This window comes from Mytilus trossulus, unplaced genomic scaffold (assembly GCF_036588685.1).
Source record: "Mytilus trossulus isolate FHL-02 unplaced genomic scaffold, PNRI_Mtr1.1.1.hap1 h1tg000244l__unscaffolded, whole genome shotgun sequence".
Classification (NCBI taxonomy): domain Eukaryota; kingdom Metazoa; phylum Mollusca; class Bivalvia; order Mytilida; family Mytilidae; genus Mytilus; species Mytilus trossulus.
The window spans coordinates 849,690-875,915 of record NW_026963317.1 but is presented as its reverse complement, the minus strand read 5'-3'; the positions used below and the strand labels follow the sequence as shown (position 1 = coordinate 875,915).

Here is a 26,226-nt window from a genome sequence, read left to right as displayed (position 1 = left end):
AAAAATAATTTATGTATGCGCATGGCCATAACGTCACTATTTAACTGCACGGGACAGCTGAGTGAACAGTTTGTAAGATTAACCAAGAAATTAAAGGTGTGACAGAATGGCAGACAACGATCTGTTAGGAGATTTCCAGTCAGAAAATAACTACCACCAAGAGGATTTCGAGAAAGTGGAGAAAATACCAGAGCAAGATGAAGAAATTTCATCGAGTTATGTCGGTGAGGAGGCAGAGGCCGATCGTTATGATCCCGGGCCCGTCAATACTGATCCAGTTGATAATTTTAGTGATTTAGTTAACCTTGGTTCTACTGGTCAGTCTGCATTTGCTACCGCCAATGACCCCTTTTCTTATCAGCCCCAAGAACCTACAGCACCCCCTAAAGAAGTAGATCAACTTATGTCTGCATTTGAAAACGAGAACACTGAAAGTGAAACGAAAAAAGAACCCCAACAAGAAGTGCCCAAGCTTCCCAAGACAGGTAATAGTTTATTTAAAATGCGCTCTTGTTTTTAAAAGATTTTTCAAACATATGTTAAGATAAACTCATTCTGGTAATTTTGTTACTGTCTGTCCCGACTCCAGTTGCAGTGATATACTTTGCGAAGTCTGACTCTTCACGCTTTTTGTGTTTAAATTAATATATTTCATGTATACATATTATAAATCTTTATCATGTATATTAATACTGTGCATTATTGCATATAATGATTTATGACCGATTGCTTCAGGGCAATTCAGGTCACAAATTGTAGTTCAGTCTAAAATAGAGTTATGTGCCCTTGAAATTTTGTGTCTTAAAAAATTTCTAGGGAGAACACTTTTTACGCCCCACTTTTGATAGAAGAGGGGCATTATGTTTTCTGGTCTGTTCATCCGTCTGTTCGTTTGTCTGTCCTGCTTCAGGTTAAAGTTTTTGGTCAAGGTAGTTTTTGATGAAGTCCATTCAACCTGAAACTTAGTATCTATGTTCCTTATGATATGATCTTTCTAAATGTAATGCCAAATTAGAGTTCTGACCCCAATTTCACGGTCCACTGAACATAGTAAATGATTGCGATTTGGGCATCTGTGTATTGGGACACATTCTTGTTTTAAATATTAAAAGCACAGCCTCATCATACAGAGTAGCTAGGTCAAAGATGTTGCTTTCTTGGCTGCTACATTTGTAATCATGTTATTATAATTGACCTAATAGTATATTTCTTCTGTAGACCACCACTTCCCACAGTTTTGTCACTTTTGTGAGCCCTGGACAGAAAAATATATGAATAATTGTATAACATATTCATGGACTGTAACCCAAAAAGGTTAAAAAATTTCTAATGCAATACATTTTAATGCAAGCTGAAAATTGTCCTTAGTTATAAATCTTACAGTGACAAAGTATACTAAACAGTAACATGTTTATAAATGAATTAAAACTGATCTTAGACATGTTACAGACGGGGTTGTAAAAATGGAACAGCAAATGCAGTTGGACCAAAGATCCTGTTGAGTGCATTAACAAAGGGAAACCATAAAGAGTGCTTAGGCTATAGCGCATGGACATAACTATTTATCACCTTGTCAATTGTTTTGACTTGCTTCTTTGCTGTTAGAGAAAATTTGGGCTTTGCTTTCTGTTTAATTACTTAATTTTACCTTTGACTGGACATGTGCATGTCAGCCCATATTGGCTACAATAATTTTTTGAAAAAAAAAGTGATTTTTATGAAACATTTAGTAAAAAATCTCAAGTAGTGAAGATTTATGTCCAAGCTCTGTAGTTGTTCATTTAGCTATAGCTAGCTACAATGTACTTCTAGTTTTTAGTGTGTGTGTTAAACTGACACTGCACTGGGTCTTTCTTTGTGTAAATATCCTTACTAATAAATTCAAAGTAGTATGAACTGGAGTGTGATCTCTGCTCAACATAAACAGTCAACAGAGTATTGTACATATGCACAGTGTGTCTTTAATTTGTATACTATTTAACACAACATTTGTTCAAAACTAGAGGCTCACTTGTTCCAATTGTTTAACAAATTTGGATACCCTGGCAATGAATGGGAAGGCCCTATTGATTTTTGGCTCAATGGATCAAAGGTTAAGGACACAGTTCAACTTTCTCTCTTTTTATCAATTAAAAGAAGACGTTTTGGAAAATATCTGTTTCTAGATGACATTTTTTGAGTTTTAGATACAATGTTTGCCAATGAATGAGGTCGTGAAGGTTGTATCTTGAATTATTGCAATTACTAGATTTTCAGAAAATGTGCATTTATCAAGTCATGTAATCATTACAAAATCCCGTAGAAAGATACTTTTTGTGGGTAAAATTTCATCTACTCCAAATTCTTAAAGGTTGCCTTTTGGCTTTACAGAAGTTATTGCTTTTTTCTTCGAGATTAAAATGTCAAACTTACTCTTAATATCTAGCTTTAAATTCTCCCCTAGCTAATATTTAGCGTTCTATTTATCATCTTTAATGTTTGCATTTCACGTCATGAATTACCTTTTATTCATTTGATACTTGTGTTGGGTGTGTGTGTGTGTTTGACCAGCTCATGAAATTGATTAAAGTATTTATAATGCATTTATTTAGTCTTTATAAAGATCATTTAACCTGTAACAAACTTTGATAAAATTTTAAATATTAATTATTAGCAATGAAAGTTTAATAATCAGAATTTGTTTCTCTATTTTAAATTTATATACAATTTTTTTTTATTGTAAAAGATAATATAATCGTAGCACAAGTTTTTCTGTTTACAGATATTAAAATAACTTGTACATATATACGAATATTAAATAGTCACAAGTAATACATGTAATACCACATCATTTATATTTTCTTTTTCAGAATCAGTAAAGCAAAGCACAAGTCCACCTGCAGGTAACAACTTTGATATTTTTGTTTTCTGACTTTTATATTATTAACCCATACATTCTACTGTCTTCATGCTGAATGGCAGCTCAAGCAGCCCAGGCTTGTAGAATTGCTCTTGGGCCTGTAAAAATATCTACAGGCCAACAGAATCTAACTAAAAATTTACAAAAATTGAGCTACGGGCCTCAGGCAGTATTCACACTGAGTGGCAGCCCAGGCTTGTAGAATTGCTCTCGGGCCTGTAAAAATCATATCTACATGCAGGCCAACAGAATCTAACTAAAAATTTTCAAAAATTGAGCTTGGAGCCTGTTGATTTTACAGTCCATCGTGAAGACTGTCAGGGCTGTAGATTAAACAGTTCATCATGAAGACTGATTCTATATATTTTTTTTAGCCTTAAACTTATAAAAGTTAATTTCCTACTATTTCTGTAATATGTATTTGAAAAAAATAATGCAATTGAATTCATGTACATGTATTACAATTCTGATAGGCAATTAAATAAAAAATCAAATGTTGCTAATATTCAATAACTTAACTTCGATTCAAATGAAACCCCTTTAGGAAACGGGTCCCACACTTTCAGTCATATGTTCTAAACAAGCCCATGAGAACCACTTTTGCTAAATACTTGAGTGTTACATGTACATGTATATTTTTCTGTGCCAGGGTGTTATTCACCTTCTTCCAGACCCGTATTGTAAAATATTGAGTATCAACCTTAAAATCATTACTTCAATTGAAACATTTATTTAACAGGTCAACTTTTGATACATGTCAATTATATTTTCAGAAACTGCATCATGGTTAAAAAATGTAGATCCAAGAGGTAAGTGTTACTATAAATAACTTTCTTTTGATTAGTTTGATTTTTGATTAGACAAGACCAACATTATCTGTTTAAGGTTGTTCAAATTAGTTATTACCCTGAATTTAGTATCTACCCTTTATAATTCCATCTTCAGGTCAGATACAAATGTACCATCTAAAATAAGGTTATGGTATAGGCTTTGCTCATTGTTGAAGGTCGTACGGTGACCTATAATTGTTAATGTTTGTGTCATTTTGGTCTTTTGTGGATAGTTGTCTCATTGGCAATCATACCATATCTTCTTTTTTATATTATTTCAAGATCACTTCCCCACAGAAGTAATATTTTTGAAAGAAAATCATATTAAAACCTTAAACAGGTACATGTATATTTGAAATTATACTAATATCCATTACTTTTACTACATAATTTTGAATGAATGCAACTTTTGATAATACAGTGACATGTAATATGTAAGCTTTTTTTCACACCAGTTCACAATAACTGAACAATTGTTTGCTTACACGGTAGACTCCACCTAATCGTCTAATTGGATCAATATATAGGGTAATGTGATATTTTTTGCTGAGTATCCGATTTGTTGGATTTTTACTGTACCCTTAAATAAGGCATACCCTGTAGTATGTATTATGTAAATATCAACTTCACTGAGCAGTCTGCACAAAAAAAATCTTTTTTAACTTCCAGTCCTAAATCCACTATTCCTTATGTAATGAATTATGGAAAGAGAATTGTCTTAATATTGTTAAGACTAAAATTTGACATAGAGACATATAGATGTCTTATTGTTTGTTGGGATGCTGTCTTACAAAAAAATGTATATATGAAAATTGTATACCATCCAGAAAGAAACTTAGATATTGTTAATTTGAAATGAGCAAAACATATTTCTAAAAAAGTATATATAAAATTAGGATTTTGTTCTGAAACTGCTGGGATAAAAATTTAAAGTATTATGTACTTTTGTTGATGTCTTTTTATATAGTTTATTGAAAAGGGTTGGATATTTAAAGTTTATATGAATGGGGAAACTAGACTTTTCTATGGTATTTAATTTCACGGCATTAGTGAAATGTGTAATCAACCAAATGACTAATCAATTAATAATTGTATTGTATGCAAGTCTGAAAAAATAAATAGTAGAAAAAAGATTAAACTTATATGAAAAGTTAAACATGTATATTCATTGAAAAAGGTTTGATGTTAACTAAGAAGATGAAGATAGCTGCTGATTTTGTTTCAATTATTGGTTTGTTTGTGTGATTTCAAATTGGTCATCATCAGTGGCGGATCCAGAATTTTCATAACGGGGGGCCCCCTGACTGACCTAAGGCAGGGCTAACTCCAGTCATGCTTCAGTGATTCCCTATATATCAACCACAATTTTTTCCACGAAAGGGGGCCCACCCAGAATCCGTCTATGATAATTAAGGATCATCATTATCGCAATGGTTTTTGTCTTAATATCAATATAATTTATAACGATCCAGAAATTTCTAAAAATGAGAGAAATTTGTGGAATTGAAATTGAGGTTGACTCAAAGGAGTATGTTCGATAATGTCGTAAAATGGCCCCCTTTTTTAGCGTAAATTTGAAATTCAGATTTATCGACCAATATCACGATAAATTACAGCTAATACATTGACTAGCTAGGATATAAACCATTTTGTTGAAAATTTTACGTTTCTGCGTTTCATTATGACGTCACAAGTTGTACTGATATTGATTTTTCACGAAAAAATTAATGAAAATGGGTAAATTTCCATAGATTCTTGGACCGGAAACATAGAGCGCATACGTCGACAACAAAGATCTTTTAAAATAATGTTTGTGAAGACATTTCACATGTTTTATTTGAATCTTAAGCTTGTCTACGCCTGCGCTCTATGTTTCCTGGTCCTTCGTTTGGTTGAAATCGAGCTGATTTTGTCAAATTTCACCAAAATCCCTTATTTTGACCTATTTTGGATGTAAAAATCAACGTGATAGAGTTAAACTTTGACAAAAACAGTTCTGTTTAACTTTCTAACATGTCTTTAAGGCAACTTAAAACATTTATTGTCTTGTAACTATGAACTTTATAATTGGGGCCATATATGGTCCTTACCGAACTTACTCCTTTATGATGCTTCTGTAGAACAAAGTCATGATGAATCCTCATTTGATCCTAGGACGATAATCTGGTTTACTTCTCCTTGGTTGTAGGGTATTATTGCCTGTTTGCTGTATTTAAGGTTCAAACCCTATTATAATCTGACATTGTTTAGTACATATCATCACTAAGCGTGCTAAGGGAAGTATGAGTAATGTTATAATTAACAGGATCATGATTAGAACAGCATACCACAGTTTTTACAAGTGGATATTGATTGTTTTATCATTGGTATTGATTGCTTTATCATTGTAATGGTTATAATTCCATCATAAATATTCAATACATTGGTAAACACCAGTCTCCCAAGTCAATAGGTCTGATTTTATTATCTTTATCATCTCAAGATAAGAATGAATGTCTTGGAAATGTTAGAAGGAGTTTGGTACTGTTATGTCCATCTGTGTGTCTGCCAAGTCAATAGACAAATTCAGAATCTAAATACATGTATTACAATTCAAAATGAGACATTATGATTTTTTTTTTAATCATAATAATGAAGTTGTAGAAATTATACAAGAATTTTGTGGAATAAGAAAAGATTTGATTTTAAAAGTTCTGAGTGATTTTATCGATTTAATGTGGCGGTTTTCATTATGGTTGAAGTCAATGTAATTTTTAAGCTGAAATATTACATGAAATTTGTAAAAACTGAGAGATGGAAATCCGATAAATGTAAAGTATATATATATGTCAGATACATCTTTCTTTCTGTCTGTGAAAAAAAAGGTCTTCCATATTGCTTGTGTGGAAACAACAGATGACAATTAAAAACTTTTCCAAATAAACAGCCCTATACAGCTGACACAAGAAATCCTATTGTGTCAAAATTTGATTAGATCTGCAATATTATACACAAATTATTATACAATGGAATAGTGTTTTTTTTTTCAATTTTTTTTCATTTTTTTCTTGTTTTCTTTTCTTTTTAAAGTTTTCTCTTATTTTCAACCATTAGTATGGATATGGTCACAATGTGACTAAATTTACTCTCTCTGGATAAATTTAAACGTTACCTGTTAATCAGTTGATAGGGAAAGGATGAAAAGTCACCTAGACTTCATATCTAGTGATTACAGGCATATTTGTTTTTATGGATGGGTTTAATTTAAAGAAATAAAATTCCTAATTTACATATAATAGCATTATATTCTAGTTCGAATGATTTATATACTAGTAGAATTTTTGTGTTGTTTTTATTAACCTTCTTTATTTGATAATTATTTAAACACCAGACGATGAAGAAGACACTTATTTTGCCTCCGACCATAAAGTCACAACTATTGAAGAAGAACCAGAGCATAAAGTTTGTAAGTTCGGCATGTGTAGTCCAAACTAAAATGGCATCCAATATACATGTAGGCTGCAAGCACTCTGCATGATTGTCTTGAATAATAGCGGATAATGTCCAGGCTTCCAAAAGTAGGCTACTTTACTCCAAAAAGACCTACTACTTTGAAAATATAGGTTAATATACTGATCAGTCTTGTAGTTGTACAGTACACACAAAGTGGTTCATTTAAAAGTCTTCTTGGAAATGTTGAGGGATTCCATGAATATGGAAGCCAAGTACTTAGACAACCAGAATATCTCTATGAAATTCATTGAAAACCGATTACTTCAAGTGAGTCTTGAAACCAAAAATAAATGGAAAAATGAGCAAAAGAGATTTGGAATTAACATCTTTGAGATAGCAACCAGAGACAGATTTAGGGGGAGTGCCCGCCCCCCCCCCCCCCCCCTTTTTGGGAAAAAATTTGGTTGCTTATATAGGGAATCACTGAAGCGTGACTGAAACGGGCCCCCTCTTAGGTCAGTCAGTGGGCCCCCACTTATGAAAACTTCTGGATCTGCCACCGGCTACCCAACAATCTTGATGTTAATGCTTTTTATAGGGCTTTTTGTATGCAATATTTGTTCTTGTGTTCGCTTGAGTTTCGCATTTCAAATTTATCTATTTTAGTACTATAATATATTTGAACTAGTTAAGTGTGGTTTCTTAAAAACAGGATGAATTTATGAGATCAAAAAATCTGCTAGACAAGATAAGCCTTATTCCTTGCATATTGTGTTAAGGGTGTACTAAGATGAGTTTAGTTGAAAAAAACTAAATTAAGAATTTAAAATTGATACTATAATCTGGTAGAGCATCCTTTAAGGATAAATATAAGCTAAAAATATTGATAGGTCATGGACCTCCTTTTCCAGATATTTGAGATTTAAAAAATGGCGGGGAAAATGCTGACTCAGACTTTTACCTTATATTTGCATTTGTATTATTTGGGTCTCAAAACAAAAGAAAGAAAATCAAGAATCTTTTAAAATTTTGGTAAATGACCTTTCATGTGCTATTAAGTCTAATATGAAAAAATAATTGGGTGTTATGGGGCAAAATTTTACTTTGAATTGTATGGAAAAACACCAAGGAGTCCGAACATTTGACACAAATTCCAAAACCTCACCTAAGTACATCCTTAAGACGTAATGATCAATGAGCATACATTTTGTAATTTACTGGCCCACCATGTGTCTTCACATTTGCATTAATGCCATTATGGTTTGGGTCACATACATTTTTGTTTTCAAAATTATTATACATTTTGGTTATGCTTGCTTTGTTTCTCATTTTGTATTTTTTTGTTATTTTGTTATTTTTTTATTATTTCTTTTATTGTTCTATTTCATATTATTTCTTTATACTACAAAAAAATGATTGATTAAAAAAAAGATGTACTTCGAAAAGTACTAGTAATTGAGATCAGAAAAGGTAACGGTCAATAATAAATTACTAGTTTTCTTGCTCATACTTAATTGACATAATTTTGTATTGAATATATATTAACTTGTACGGAAAACAAATATAATCCCTTCCATTTGTCAAATAGTTTTGTTATGGTTAAAAAGGATTTGTTGATCATAGACTCAGATGTTCAAAGTGATTTTAAAAGCAAATTTTTTTTTTAAACAAATGCAAGAACCTTACTTTTTAGTTAATCAATGAATGAGGTGGGGAGAAATGTATTGCCATTGAGGGAACCTAATCTCTTTTATAGTCTGGGACATTTTTTATTTTTTTTTATCATTTTCAGAGGCGGATTTAGGCGGGGGGGCGGGCCCCCTTTTTGGGAAAAAATTTGGTTGCTTATATAGGGAATCACTGAAGTGTGACTTGAGTGGGCCCTCTCTTAGGTCAGTCAGTGAGCCCCCACTTATGAAAATTTCTGGATCTGCCACTGATTTTCTGCTCAACACTTAAAAAAACATTTTTGGATCTTGTGTCAACCATGGCCAGGTATACATGACAAGTTTACAGAATTTGTTTCATGCTTCATGGTACATATGTTAAATGGATTTACAATGCTTCCACCTACCTACATGATATGAATGCATACATTACATGCCCTTCAGAAATTTAAATATATGTATATATAACTTTTATTTTAATTGATGTAAAAATTGCAATTTGAAAGCCCTTTCTTGACATTTTTGTTGAAGTATTTGTTACATGAAAGAAGAGTTACACATATATTAAAATGCAATTGATCATGTATTTTTGCTTTTACGAGAAAATAGTTGGTGACATTTGAATAAAAAGTCAGGTAAAAGCTTATGACTAGGTTAAGCTATGTTTACCTATAATACAAAAAAATGACATGCACTAAATGGAAGCAGATCTTGGCAAACAAATAAATTGAGTCCTCCCCCCCCGTTCTAGGGCATCAGCTTCTAAATGAGTCTCATCGTTAAATTCAGATCTAACCTTCTGCAACAAAAAAACTTGTTATTTAGGTTGATGAACGTTGGTATACTTGGTATACTAGATAGGTCATGATAATTAGATTGGTATTCTATAATTTAATCAGAAAAAAAGTAACTATTTATTAATTATTTATCACATAGCTGTGTAGTGATGTGTTAAACATCTACTTTTTATGTTTCCAGTATTTATTCATGCATGAAGTTCATGAAGTAACCTTCAAAGAAAAAGGGAACGGTTAGGTCACACATTCGTATTGTTGTCCGCTGATGTCTAAATGGGTTCTGACTTAAAAATAATAAAGGAGGCTCAATTTTCATGAAATTACCCAACATACATTTACCTTCATTTTTCAGTGGAAACAAATTTAAATTTACATCAGTCAACTCACATTACAAAATCTACCAATTATTGTTAAGTTCTAATCCAGAACATGCATGAAATATTTTCTACTGGAGTTGAGCAAAGACCAATCAATAAATCAATATTTCTAAGGAAAATTATAATGAACAAAAGAATAATCCTTGTCCCATGGTGACAAAGATATACACATTGCATATCTTTGTTTAAGTAAAATTATTTTGAAGATCATTTTAATTTTTGCTTTAAAGTGGTGAAGATGATTATGGGCTAAAAGAAATCTAAAAAAACTAGTTTAATCCCTACTACTTGTTTATACCTTACAATAAAAAAACTAGATTAATTCCTTCCACTTGTTATTACCTTACAATACCACAAGTTTACTCCTTACAATACTACCAAGTTTACACCTTACAATACCCAGGTTTACACTTACAATATCCTATGTTTACACCTTAAGAGCACCAAGTTTAAACCTTACTATACACCAAGTTCATACCTCACAATACCTCAAGTTTACACCTTACAATACCCCAAGTTTACACCTCACAATACCCAAGTTTACATCTGGCAATACCCAAGTTTATACCTGACAATACTCCCAAGTTTACACCTTACAATACCCCAAGTTTACACCTCACAATACCCAAGTTTAAATCTGGCAATACTACAAGTTTACACCTCACAATACCCAAGTTTACACCTTACAATACCAATGTTAACACCTTACAATACTAATGTTAACACCTTACAATACCCTAGTTAACACCTTACAATACTCTAGTGAACACCTAGCAATACCCCAAGTTTACACCTAACAATACCAAAAGTTTACACCTAACAATATCCACATAAGTTTACACCTTACAATACCCCAAGTTTACACCTGTAGTGATCAGAAATCATTATTGCCTACATCAGAATAACTTGTATAACATCTGTTCTTTGCTAGCTATCAAGAAGTGAATTATCTATGTAATAACATGATTAGGGAGTTTGTCAGTGCAGGCTAGATGTTAATGTTTGCATTACTGCAAAATCTAATTAATGCATGGGTTAATCAATGAACATTTCAGACCTCAGTATCAAAAAATAATTTATAAAGAATACCAGAACCCAGACGTTTTGTAAAAGTAAATATTCCTGTTTCTGGGATTATCTATATAACAAAATTAAAACCCACCAGGAGTTCTCTAAAACCAAGGATTTGTATACAGTGTATTACAAATACTTGGTAAGACTAATTAAATTCAAAAGGATTAGTTAGTTAGCAATGGCAGTTGTGAAATCACAAATTATGTGTAAGATTTGCATGACTCCTGAATCATAGATGTATAACATTTATTTATATGATGATAAAGAAGTAGACTGAAACAACAGTACACAAACTATTGACAAATCCTAGATTACAGTGACTGACTCATTGACAGAGGTGATTGATTTTACATTTATTGTGATTACAGATCAATAAAATCTTGATCACCTTTTGGATCACCTGTAGGAATGCATGTTATCAATGGAATGCAATGCATGATAAGATGAAAAGAAAAAGCTTTGAATGCAGCCTGGTTAATCATTAGAATTTAGAGAAAAAATATAACATGTATAATCAATATGAGATGCAGCTTGAATGCAGACATAAATATGCACTATATAAAACGCAGTGTTGATCATTGATTTTGTCAACTTTGATTGTGGTTGGGATATTAGGTCTTGCTGCATTATACAACTGCAGTGGTTAATTCTTTATATGAGTCACAAATTTACAGAAATTATAGAATAAGGTCATTTTATAGGTTGATAATGTTCACTTGTCACTAAAATAGGAACATGCTCAAAAGAACATCTTTAGTATAATATATAATAATATGTGCATGTATGCTATCACTGTTTTATATACCTTTTTATAGGGGTGTGAATCTTTAATGATGGATATATATGTATGGTCCTGGTCAATACATAAAAATAATGTGACCACAATTTATATATATATCCGAACAATATCATGAATTTTGTAGAAATTGTTTGGGATTTGTAATGAACAAGATATTTCGTAAACGTAAAACTGGTAAATAGTTATTGTGTTTGCATATACTAGTTTGTTTCTATTTTGATAGATGTAAAAATTTGTTGATATTGAAATCGTGAGTTTTTGAGGCACGATCTCTTGTTCAGAATCAGGGGATTCAATGATTTGTAGATAATTTGTTTGGAAATTTTATTCTAATTATAGCTTATATGATATCAACATTTATTAATTATTTAGAAGAGTAATCATCTAAAAATTGAAATGATATTAGATACATGGTCCCTTTAGATTAATCAAGACTGAACTGTGGGCACTCTATTTTGTTCGATGATCAGTTTCATCATTACATGTAAATATTCATTGGAATTGGAAATTAATGAAAGTATCCGGTTTTTATTGTGCCTGTTTTTTCAAATTTAAATCAATATTGAGGTGGGCCTAGCTTCATAAGTCAATACTTAACCACCATTATTGGCAGTCTTTATGTCCCCATTCAAATGCATTGATCGTCAAAAAAAAAAAGGGGGTTCCAACTTCCAACTCCAAAACCCTCCCCCTGGATCAGCCAATGCATATGTCTTATATGTGCCTGTCACAAGTTAGGATCCTGTAATTCAGTTATTGTCTTGTTGGGTATCTTTTTTTTGTTGGATTTGGCTGTGTTTTGTATGAATTAGGTTGTTGGTTTCGTCTTATAAATTAGAGACCATTTTGTCATACTAATGCACTCACAAAACCTTATCCCTCACAATATACATGTATGTGCAAAAGTAAGTTGCTTCAAATATAGTGGAATGAAAGCTGTTGTCCTTGTTAGCTTATTTTATGCGTCACTTATACATTTATGAAATATATCCTCAATGTGAAAATATGTTATGAAATCATAGTGCAATGGTTATGTATGTGATGTATGTGAGTGTCCCGCCTTTCCAGGGCCTTTTTTTGGAACAATGAATATTTTAATTTTTTACAACAGGGTGCTTAAAAAGTAATTTACATTCTCCTACTGTGCTGTAATAAGGTGGAGTAGGGAAGAGTTATAGATCGCTGTCACTTATTCAGTATATAACGATATTTCTCCACTCTGGACAGTTTAATTTGAGTTATTTAGCCTCATACTTTGAATAATAAAATTTAACTGTCTCTGAGTGGAGAAATATTGTAATACACTTGTTGCTGTGTATGAATCTATATTTCTCCTACTGTGCTGTAATAAGGTGGAGTAGTGAAGAGTTATAGATCAATGTCATTTATTCAGTATTGCTGTTTAGATGACTAATTGATATTCATCATTTAAATTGATTGTTTGTCAAGCTAAACTATTGATTTGTTTCTGTCAACAACAATGACATTTCATTGGATAAGTATGGACTCTGCTTCATTATTGTTAACTTGATTGATTGGTGACAAGAGTATTGGTAGAGAAATATTATACTTTAAAGTCATTTCTACATTGGGTCAAAACTTTTGTTATAACAACACTAAATGATTGATGATGTTGAAGTTTTCTTAAACCACAACGTGAAAACTTATAAGATTTAGATTCTTAACCCAAACCATTTAATACTTTTCCATCCACCACTTACAATTTTGTTTACAGCAAAGATGGCTTGTATCCTGTATTTATCAATGCATTTCAATAAAATAGAGTCAAGTTGCTTATATACAGAAATCTGTCCTGTTGCATATATAAACCATTATATCTTGATGTAAAATACATAAATCCCATTGGGTTTTGGCCCTCTGGTGGGTATCTTATACCTTTACTGATCGACTGCTGCAGTGAAAGACTTTTACTTTAGAAACTATTTAAAGAAGGTAGTAGCATGCCTGTGGGCTCCCATATTATTCACATTCAGGTCTGTCCAGTATTATAACCAAATACCTGTTAAAGTAGAAGAATAAAGAATACATTATATTTGTGTAAAAAAAACATTTCTTCATGCATAATAAACCTGATGAGATAATATACATATAGCATTGATTGAATGTTTTGATTATGCATATACATGTATCTTATTCTATACTACCTGTATTCAAGGACTTTTTTAAGATCGATTGCAACTTGATATATAAAGTCAAAAAGTAGTGGCATCTGGTTCAAAAACAAGGTTGAGACAGTTAAAGGTTAAAAATGCTACTAATCATGTGCTTAACTTAATGTATGCTGTCATTGGCTTATCATTCATGGTCTACATCTATAAAAAGTTATATTCTTTAATAAAACATCATGATTAATTGTGTTTATTATTTGATATGAGAGAAAGTAAGAATAAACAGTCCCCAAAACCCCACCCAACACAACTTTGAAGATATCCCACAATATTTCTATTTATGTTATGAAATGGTATGCCATAGAGATAAAATCTTTGAAATAAGGGGGTCAAGAACAAGACAAATGGATACTATCCAAAATAGATTTGCTCCTAGTGACAACAAAAACTTTAACTTAAACAAAACACCAATTTACAAAATTATTTTTTCTTGCATCCCAATTTTGCTTTTTTGAAATTTAATATTGCAGTTTACTGACTCTTTTGATGCAAGATGCATTAAAGTTTCAAGCACATTTGAAAAAATAAAGATTTCTATTGCATTGTTTTAGCTTTTACATCTTCAATGTGTTTATTGTTTTGCTGGGGTGACCGTGTAATTTTTTTTCAGGGTCAATTTTACTAATAAAAACATTAAGGGTGTGAATATTTCTCCTAATAAATAGTGATACATATATTTAATGAAATGTTTTTTAATTTCAGTATTGGAACTAATCTATTGGAGAGATTTAAAGAAGACCGGGATAGTGTTTGGATCCATGTTATTTATTTTGCTGTCTCTGGCTATATTCTCAGTACTCAGTGTGTTAGCTTACCTGTCACTAGCTGTCCTGTCAGTCACATTAAGTTTTAGGATTTATAAGAATGTATTGGCGGCGGTGCAGAAATCAGGAGATGCTCATCCATTCAAGTAAGATTTTATTCTTTTATTGACATTTTCTGTTTGGGATTTGAACATATTTGGAATCATTTGTCTTATCTTAATTAATTGACTAGATATGCCAGTTTTCCTTACAAAAGTTTGATGGTTCTCTCCAGGAATTCTGGCTTTCTCCACCAATAAAATCAAGAGTCCCTGATGTAGTCTAAAGTGTTAAAACACCAAAATAATCATATTACTGCATGAAACTTACTGAAATAACTAAAACTTATATGACACAGCACAAAATAATGAAAAATTCATGTAGCATTGGAACAGTTTGGTTACCCATATAAGTGAAGAATTATTATAAGATTGTGGAAACATCCATGAGACAGCAACCTAACAACAAATGACCAAAACACAGGGCAATATACATGTTTTATACAAACGTTCTTATTTGGATAAACGTTGTTATTTGGATGGAGAGTTGTCTCATTGGCACTCACACAACATCTTCCTATATCTATTAATTATCAAAACTTTAAAAAGCTGTCTCCAAAATAAACAGAAACTATAAAAGATCTTACTTAAAAGCAAATTCTACAAAGAATCAAAATTAATCACAATATATCATAAGACAGGAGAGGATTGAGTCCTCTTTCAAAACAATTGTAATTTTGTACCTCAGATTATGTTTTCTTAGGTACACCATAGATAGTTTTGTAATGAGATCATTCAGTTTAATTTAAGTCAATTTGTAATTGTAGAGCCATGTTGGATCTGAATATTGATTTACCTGAGGATAAAGCACAAATGGCTCTGAAGAACATCTGTAAACATATTAACTGTACTGTTAGAGAGCTCAGACGATTGTTCCTTATTGAGGATCTCGTAGATTCTATGAAGGTAAAAATGAATAGAAAAAATGAAAAATGCAGAGTAAATATTTAGCAAACAACAATCACAGAACATAGAAGTTTTTCCAAAGTACATAATTAAAAATTAAAGTATTGGACTTTCAGTATCTGATTACACACTTTGGTTAATTTTTCTTCCTCTTGTCCTCAAACTAAGTTTGAAGGAGTTTCTATTTAACAGATGTTAGAAGAAGTCTGATATCACATGGGACATCTCTTCACACATTTATAATGAAAAGTTGTCTTCACTCGTTAATAAAGAAAAGTCGTAAATCTTAGATCAGACGATGACCTGTGTTAAAATGTACAGACCATTATCGTATATTACCATTCCCTGGACTGAATACAAAATCCTAAATATATTCCTTTTAATAAATGGCAATTTGTTTAGTCAGGCAGAGATTTTCCCCATGATACACCATACTTGGCTACAACTTTGTTTTCCCTATTTTATTTTTTTTCATTATTTACGAAAAGTATTAGCTTTTTAGTAAGATTGTTTAGAAAGGGAGATAATATTTGTACAATTGCATGAAATGTATTAAATTGTGTGCATACAAATGGGCTAGAGATCTGGTTGATTTTATTGTGCGTTAGAGTAATTTCTCCTTATTCATTTATATTTAAACTGAGTTAATTCCCCTTAGTCATTCATATTTAAACTAAGATATATTATATATTTCAGTTTGCTCTGCTGTTATGGGTGTTGACATACATTGGATCTTGGTTTAATGGAATGACTCTCATCATTATGGGTTAGTACACTTGTAATTTATTGTATAAAGATAGTTCTGGTTTCGTCTGTTAGAATATATAAAAAAAAAAAGAAGATGTGGTATGATTGCCAATGAGACAACTCTCTACAAGAGACCAACATAACACAGAAATTAACAACTATAGGAAACCGTTCAGCCTTCAACTATGAGCAAAGCTCATACCGCATAGTCAGCTATAAAAGCCCCGAAATTAGAATGTAAAACAATTCTAAAGAGAAAACAAACAGCTAATTTATGTACAAAATTAAATGATAAACTAATATGTAACACATAATCAAACCACAACCACTGAATTACAGGCTCCTGACTTGGGACAGGCACATACATACATAATATTTATTAAGTTTCTTAGAGAGAAAGAAAATAAGTTACTCTGAAAAAAATTGCTTTCAAAAATAGATGTCTGATCCATAAATTGAAGGATTATTTCATTACTCTATTTGTAACATTTTAACTGAATGAGAATTTGCATCGATTATGGTGCATGCATAAAAAAAAATATAGTTTGTAAGACAAAAAAAATGGGCAAAATTTCAGACTTGCAATATGTCATATGTACTATTGTTTGTCTCTTTGTTTTTATACGACCGCAAATTTTGAAAAAAATTTCGTCGTATATTGCTATCACGTTGGCGTCGTCGTCGTCGTCGTCCGAATACTTTTAGTTTTCGCACTCTAACTTTAGTAAAAGTGAATAGAAATCTATGAAATTTTAACACAAGGTTTATGACCATAAAAGGAAGGCTGGTATTGATTTTGGGAGTTTTGGTCCCAATATTTTAGGAATTAGGGGCCAAAAAGGGCCCAAATAAGCATTTTCTTGGTTTTCGCACTATAACTTTAGTTTAAGTTAATAGAAATCTATGAAATTTTGACACAAGGTTTATGACCACAAAAGAAAGGTTGGGATTGATTTTGGGAGTTTTGGTTTCAACAGTTTAGGAATTAGGGGCCAAAAAAGGGCCCAAATAAGCATTATTCTTGGTTTTCGCACAATAACTTTAGTTGAAGTAAATAGAAATCAATGAAATTTAAACACAATGTTTATGACCACAAAAGGAAGGTTGGTATTGATTTTGGGAGTTTCGCCCCAACAGTTTAGGAATTAGGGGCCAAAAAGGGACCCAAATAAGCATTTTTCTTGGTTTTCGCACCATAGCGTTAGTATAAGTAAATAGAAATCTATGAAATTTAAACACAAGGTTTATGACTATAAAAGGAAGGTTGGTATTGATTTTGGGAGTTTTGGTCCCAACAGTTAAGGAAAAAGGGGCCCAAAGGGTCCAAAATTAAACTTTGTTTGATTTCAGCAAAATTGAATAATTGGGGTTCTTTAATATGCCGAATCTAACTGTGTATGTAGATTCTTAATTTTTTGTCCTGTTTTCAAATTGGTCTACATTAAGGTCAAAAGGGTCCAAAATTAAACTTAGTTTGATTTTTACAAAAATTGAAACCTTGGGGTTCTTTGATATGCTGAATCTCAAAATGTACTTAGATTTTTGGTTATTGGCCCAGTTTTCAAGTTGGCCCAAATTGAGGTCCAACATTAAACATTGTTTGATTTCATAAAAAAATGAATAATTGGGGTTCTTTGATATGCCAAATCTAACTGTGTATGTAGATTCTTAATTTTTGGTCCAGTTTTAAAATTGGTCTAAATTTAAGTGCAAAGGGTCCAAAATTAAACTTAGTTTGATTTTAACAAAAATCAAATTCTTGGGCCTTTTTGATATGCTGAATCTAAACATGTACTTAGATTTTTGATTATGGGCCCTGTTTTCAAGTTGGTCCAAATCAGGATCTAAAATTATTATATTAAGTATTGTGCAATAGCAAGTCTTTTCAATTGCACAGTATTGTGCAATGGCAAGAAATATCTAATTTCACAATATTGTGAAATAGCTAATTTTTTTTTAATTAAGAGTTATCTTTCTTTGTCCAGTAAAGTAAGCAAGAAATATCTGCAAGAAATTTTTTTAATTGGAGTTATCTTTCTTTGTCCAGAATCAACTTAAATCTTTGTTACATACAATATACAATGTATATTCACTTTTTACTACCAACTGATAAATTTAAATAATCTTTACCATTCAGTGATAACAAGCAGTTTTTTTACATCTAATATTTTATGATGTATTTAAATGAGTAGTAATTGTTGCAAACTCCATTAGAATATTTTAATTGAAATTAGTTTTGGAATAAGGGAAAGGGGGATGTGATTAAAAAATTGGGTTCAATTTTTCTCATTTGAAATTTCATAAATAAAAAGAAAATTTCTTCAAACATTTTTTTGAGAGGATTAATATTCAACAGCATGGTGAATTGCTCTAAGAGAAAACAAAAATTTTAAGTTCATTTGAATACATTCATTCTGTGTCAGAAACCTATGCTGTGTCAACTATTTAATCACAATTAGTGTTGGATAATCGGTTGAAATTACCAACCGATTATCTATTACAATCGGTTGACAGCAACCAACCGACTATCGGTTATAATCGGATAATAATACCTTGCCCTTTTTTTTAAAGGAAATCATGTATTTAGTCTCATTGTACATGTCTTATGTGTACATTCAATATCATTGCAGAGTTTATATATTCATATTTGATCTTTTGTTTCCTTTTCATATTCTTGTGTACTAAATTATAATCCTGGTACCTTTGATAATTATCTATTCAGCAGTTAAAACAATGAAATGTCTTGATAAGAATCAAGATTCATATTGAACATATTTTATCTCATAATTACAACATTTATTACCAACAGTGACACTAACATTTCTAAATTTCAATGGTGTAACTCACAAAACAATTTCAATAACATAGCTGTATGAACATTTGAATGCTTCTAATTAGGAAAAGATATATAAAGTTTTTAATTTTTAGAAATTTAAAATTAACACAAAAAAATAAAATAATGCATTTGCATTATAAGATATACAGTATACAAAGGGTATTAAGCCATTGTCTGTTAATTCGTGAAGAACGCTTTTTTTCACTCTTGTGATCATTAATTTCTGTCAATTGTGTCATTCGTATGTCTGAACTTATAATTGTAAGAATGCGGAATTATTACATAGTTGAACCGTATCCGATTCGTGATTCGTATATTTTTATAAATGGCGGACAAATTTCGGAAAATTTACAACAATAAACGATGTTTGGCAAACAATTTGGAAAGGAATATGACGTTTTTGATGCAACACATGGATAAACATTTCTAAAAGGCAATTTGCAACACGTTCTAATGAAGCAACGAAATTATTTTGTCTAAAATCAGAATGATTTGTACCGCTCTCAAGTAACAAGTACCGGTAATAACAATAAAAGTATTTCATACAAAGTTATTAATGTTAAATAACCTTCCATCAATCTGCAAATGCTTTTGTCACGTTTATAAAGAAGGAAATTGGTTTATTCTTTAACTACTGGATGTTTGACATTGTTACTGTCATCGACTGGTTAATATTGTTTGACTGCGCATATAAAATGCAAACGGTAAAACAGACCGGAAGTTGACAAGCTAAAGGTCCGGAAATTTAAAACGACAATCGATTGAACAAAATCCCAATCGATTATCGACATCGCAAGGCCCAACCAACTGATTTCCGACTTATTCCGATCATCGGAACAACACTAATCACAATCCAAATTTAGAGCGGAATCCAGCTTGAATGTTGTGTCCATACTTGCCCCAACTGTTCAGGGTTCAACCTCTGCAGTCGTATAAAGCTACGCCCTGCGGAGCATCTGGTTTCATTTTTAGCCATGGCGTTGTCAGTTTGTTTTAGATTTATGAGTTTGACTGTCCCTTTGGTATCTTTCATCACTCTTTTATTCAGTATTGTTTGAAAATTGAAACTTTAAAATTAATAAGTAACATGTTTAATATATACTTTTTATAAATTGCAGGTTTGGTAGCTATATTTACTTTACCTAAAGTCTATGAAACATACAAGGTAAACTTTATATCCAGATTTTAAAAATGCACTTGGATCACTTGAAGCATTGTCATTAAAGTGTTTTGTGTTCAACAACACAATTTGCTACTAAGCTTGTATGCAGAATTACACAGAAAATCATGTATTTCAAGAAAACAATATTTGTTTCTTAAAGCAATTATTTCATACATATTCAAGAAACTTACCTGATGAAACAAGTTTATAACAAAAGTCAGTCATGTTGACAAATGCAGTTGATAAAATTTTGACTTCTGAAAATTTGTAAGACTAATTAAAACTTTAAATAAGGCATCTGTGCATAGTTGGTTGTATTCTATAGCATGTAAAGTCTTGCATAAGGTGGTACCTAACACTACAGTGAGATAACTCTGTAATATCAGGTAAACGTTTTAGTTACGTTGCCTTGTGAAGGCAATATAAAGCTTCACAATGATCAAAATAAGTGTTTGTCAAACTGCTATATAACCAGTGTGATTTTTTTGATAAAACGCTTGATTCAAATTTTTTGATTTTTTTTATGTTTTTGTACAAGGGTCAAAGTAAAAAAATTGTCAAAATTTTATGAAAATTAGACAAGCCAAATTAATTTTAGTGAAAGTGTTGGGTACCACCTTTAAAAAGCTGGTATGCAGAATTTGTCAAGACGAAGAAATCAAATATCAACAAAAATATAAGTTTTCCTCAATCAATGATTTTGGTACCCACAAAAATAAATGTTAAGATATACATCAGATGGACATACCCCAAAGTTCTGAAGTCTCATACACAAAATAGTAAGACCAAAAAAAATATATGTCTGTTTCCTGTTGCTGACCGATCCTGACTAAAAACCCAGACCCTAGATCTTTTTATTCAATTACGGAAAAAAATAGTTTCTGGTCTGATCCACATCTTACTATACAGAAACAATCAAAATGGCTGCTCTGAGAACAAATGTGCTACAATTAGGGTTTTAAAAATGTCGGCACTGGGGGGGATAATTCAATTAAAAGCTTCTTTAAAGAGATTATATCATTTTGGGGTAATGGACCCTAACCAAACATGACATTTAACTGACTGCAAATCTGAAAGGGAGTGTAAAAAAAAAATCACTACCTACCGACCCTGATTTATTTGCCTTGGCAGCAGGAAACAGACATATATTTTTGTTTGGCCTAAATAGAATATAGAGATTATATATATATTTTCTTTTGACAGGTACAAATAGATAATTATGTGTCAATGGCTTGTGACCAAGTCTGTAAAGTTAAAGCTCAGTAAGTATTAATTATTCATGTCCACCATAAATATTTTAAAAGCACAAGAATAGTAAAAAATAGTAAAGTACATCACCATGCATTACAAAGATAATTAACTTTGTTCTGAAGTTTGTTAATATACTATAAAACTAGTTTTGGAAAAATGTTAAAAACGCTGCATTAAACAGAAGATAGATTACATAATGATCACCCACAGATAGCTTTGTGTACTGAAGTCTGTAGATATAGTGAAAAACTAATCTCGAAAAAAAGTTGGAAGTACTTTGCAAGACACAGAAAGAAAACCATTTTATAGACAAATGAGGAAAAATATCAATGTTAATTTTTAGGAAAGAGTAAAAACACTTAGCACAACACAGAAAGAATTTTTTTTTATAGACAAATGGGGAAAAATATCAATGTTCACATAAGGGAATTAGTAATGGATCAGTTTTTGGTAAAACAATAAGAAATAATTTTACATGTACTAGTAGTATATTTTATTATTTTTCAGAGTCGTAGCTAAGTTACCTTTCCTGAAAAAGAAAGAAAAAGCACAGTAAAGCCATGAAGAATAATTAGTAGACAAGAAATACACCATATATATAAAAAAGATGACTGTGTCCTCTGATTGTGTATAAACTGAGAGCCAGAAAGTGACATATTTATTTTACATCACGCTTTGTACCAGTATTAGTCATTGTATCTTAAATGATTGAAATGTTTTTTCGGACTGCAGGACACATTAATATTCCATCTTGAAAGAATTTTTTGCTATCAGCTGACGTAAATATGCAAAAAAAATATGTTTGAATTTAAAAAAAAAAAATTAAAAACAATTTTGAGAGGAGTATTGTAGAATTTTAAAAATTTCATAGTACATTTTTTTGTAAGCTTCATTATAAAGTAAAATGTTTTGTGTGTTGTACTTATTTATTCATTGTCCTAAATGTTGATCATAATTCTTAAAAGTTACCTTGTAAAATATTTTTTCTTTCCTGTCTTGTGATTTTTTTCTGTAAAAAAGTTTTTAGTCTATATGTTTCCATTCAATCAGAAATATATGTAAAACACCACAACCTCAAAAAATAATTCTTCACATCCACATATTTGGTTGTAAATATTCGGCATGATGTCAAAAATTAGGAACAGAAAAATTTGTTTTCTTTAAAAATGTTGAAGATTTCAACTGTCAATTTGAATAAATCATCATGGAAATTCTATAAGTTCAATAAATTAAAAATATATACAACAGGTTATAAATCAAAAGTGCTATTCACCAAAAACACAAAAACAATACCACCAGAAACAGGTTATAATAGAAATACTTCTTTCGTTACATATTTTTTATTGAACAAAAAACTATTAATTTGAAAATTAAACAAATTTAATTAAAAAAAAGAAGGAAAAGTCAATTCCATTTACCAAAATAATCATATGCCATGCTACCAAATTGGGCGTTTTCAATTAACAAGTTTTAACAGTACTGTCTTGCTGTATTATATCTCTTATGACACATTTGCAAAGGTACATGTAGTAAAATACCATAAAAGAATGTATTTGATACAAACAAACACATGAAAAATCTGAAGGGATTTAATAACAAGACGTTCTGTTATTTATTTGTTAATATATAGCCATTTGAACATAAAAAACCATATCACAGCATAATTATTTAAGGTAGACCTGTTCATATGAAATTTTTTTAATAATTTAATTTAGGCTTTCAAATGCTTGAAATACTTCATAGCTTTTAGCAAGTGGTGTAGAATTTTGTGGGTATACAATAAACGTTATATAAGCTAGGTATGTGAAAATAAATTTGGCAAGTTTACACTTTGGAAGAGTGAAAATTTAAAAAGATGGCTATTTGAAATATCGCTAGATTTTTAAAGTATATCATAAAGTGCTGTAGAATAGATATGGAATGGAAAACCTTGCCTTTATATAATTACTAAGTAATATATGAAAGAAGACCTCACATTCATAGCAAGATAGTCGTCACTGTCTCATAAAATTATGGTAACAATGCTGTAGAATAGTAAAATATGAAATACACTGTATATATACATTTCAGTCTTTCTCCTTGATGTTTTGTAATACTCTGTTTTTATTGCCTTGTTATGTATATATAGATGTGTGCACGTCATCCTGTTAAACCAATTTGTTCAAGTTTTTAGGTTGAGACGGTCGATATTTGTACTTTGGAGTTGAAGGCTGTGATCTGAAAATTATAACCTTTGTTAAGTGCCATTGGAACAAATGAAGAAAGTTACATACTTGTAATTTGGAAAAGATGAGACTATCTTAAGGCAATTCAATAATTTGGATTATATGGTTTTGTATACTATTGGTAGATATATTTGTAGAACAATACACATATTCAAATTTAGTCTGAATAAAATCAAACCTCTCAGTTCTCCAGGGTTTCTGATATGTCACATAAATAAAATTAAAGCAAGTGAGAGGTTTGAATTTATTTAGACTGAATTTAGATGGGAAATTATAAATTTAACTGGTCAATTTAAGCAAGCTACCGGTAGTGCTTTTTGCATGATTTAAAACAATTTTTAGATGAGCGATATATCATTGAAGTAGAAGAGGAGATGGAAATTTAACAGAACATTCACATTAAAATCCATGTACGCTTCATGAATGCAGATATCTGACTGGGCTATCATCAACTGGAGTGGTGGAAGTTATTGATCTCTTTTGTTTTATACCATCATTGATTCTTTTATTATATTCTCTAGTGTTTTCTTGTTCTAATGTTGACATTCATTGAAAACAGTTAAGAAGTGACTGAAATAAAAACATTTGAATAAGTTGAACAACATCTAGTATTTTATCAGGGTTTGTGTTTGTTTCGCTCAGTTTGCCGTGATCATTTTGGACTTGGTTTCATTAAATTGTTCCATCAATATTAAATCTCGATTTTTTTTGGCAAGAACAAAGTAGAAAATATTTAGGATTTATCATTATTTGTTGAGTGCTAACTTTCTTAGTATTGTTGAACCACAAAGTTAGGTGCTCTTTAATATACTTTATAACGTTTTGTTTATTTCCCGCCCACATTCACAGTACTTAAACCTGTATAACTCTAGTATACAGAAAGCATGTACTTGGATTATTCTGACGTTTTGTTAAAAATTTTATTCTGATTTTTCTGCCATGACTAGAAATTTTATTTATATAATGTCTTCCCAACATAATTTAGTTGATTTAGCGGGATGTCTATGAACATAAAGTATACTATACAGTTAGGTGTATCTAATATATTTATATATAAAGTGTAAAGCTTTGTACTGTTTTGTAGTTTTCAATGTAAAAGTGTAAAATTTTTAAAAGATTTATTTATTCAACATATTCTGATTCTGTTATAAACAGTGTACACACTTAATAAAAAGATGGAAATATTTAGAAATTCAATCATTCTGCAAGTAGATATTTTTTTCTTTTTCTTATCATCTGACACTCCTGCTTCCTCCACCAATAAAAACTGAATGCAACAATATGCCAATAGTTCTGTAAGTGGCGTTAAACACCAATGATTGATTAATCATTTTTTTCTGCATAATGATTGGTAGTTGTTTTATTGACAATCTTCCTGTGTTTTCCATTTATCAGTGATCAACTGAAACTTTTTGAAACATTTTTTATCTAGAACCTAAAAAGTTATGTATTTGAAAATTTCATTCATCCCAGAGGTACAGGAAAACACTGATAAAAAGCTGACCAAACTAAACACATTTAGTGTTTGAGGACATATGTATGATTGAAGAAATACTAGTTATACCAGAACAAAAACATCAAATGTTTATATTTTCTTGAAGTCTGTATATTCTCTCAATACTGTGACATTTTGTTATCATAATGTTCTTTTATTTAATATGCAACTCATTATTTTAGAGAGAACATCTTTTTTTCTATCATTTATGTACATGCATTTACTTTAATTCCTGGAGACCTTGTGATTAATTGCTTTATGTGCAAAGCCTTGAATAAAATAAACTGAATGTTGAAAGTATTTGTCTTTATTTAGTTGATATTGTTTAATAAATCCAAATCATTTATTGAGTGAAACCGCTTAATTTCTGTCATTCTACCTTCAAAAAGTTCATTAGTATATATGAAAATATGGAGAAAAATCATTAACAGGTCCAGTGAAAAATTCAATTGCCCTTTTTCAGTAAAATATAGATAAATCTCTACATTTGTGCAAGTATCAATATTTCATCAGTAAAAAAAATCAACAGGTACTGCTGACCCTTCTCGAGCAGCAGATTTTCTTGAATTTAGTCATTTGTTTTGTCTGCATGGCCATGGTGTAGTCTGTTTTGCCATTGTGTAGTGTGTTTGGTCATGGTAAAGACTGTTTAACCATAGTTTATAGATATAGGAAGAT

General features: G+C 30.9%; 1 protein-coding gene across 4 annotated transcripts; it reads left to right on the top strand.

The window, feature by feature from the left end:
* The first annotated feature begins 16 nt into the window (after positions 1 to 16).
* On the top strand, positions 17 to 25,848 carry LOC134701363 (reticulon-1-A-like). Of its 4 annotated transcripts, none has more exons than XM_063562501.1 (10): positions 17 to 224; positions 2,850 to 2,882; positions 3,673 to 3,708; positions 7,100 to 7,174; positions 14,767 to 14,974; positions 15,694 to 15,832; positions 16,529 to 16,598; positions 20,534 to 20,580; positions 21,781 to 21,839; positions 22,336 to 25,848. In XM_063562501.1, exons 1-10 carry the CDS (start codon positions 107 to 109, stop codon positions 22,382 to 22,384), a joined length of 834 nt encoding a protein of 277 aa, XP_063418571.1. In that variant the 5' UTR covers positions 17 to 106; the 3' UTR covers positions 22,385 to 25,848. The 4 variants fall into 4 exon arrangements, with proteins under 4 accessions (XP_063418571.1, XP_063418572.1, XP_063418569.1 ...); XM_063562499.1 differs by having other exon boundaries at positions 21 to 485; XM_063562502.1 differs by lacking the exon at positions 7,100 to 7,174 and having other exon boundaries at positions 18 to 224.
* The last annotated feature ends 378 nt before the right edge of the window (positions 25,849 to 26,226 follow it).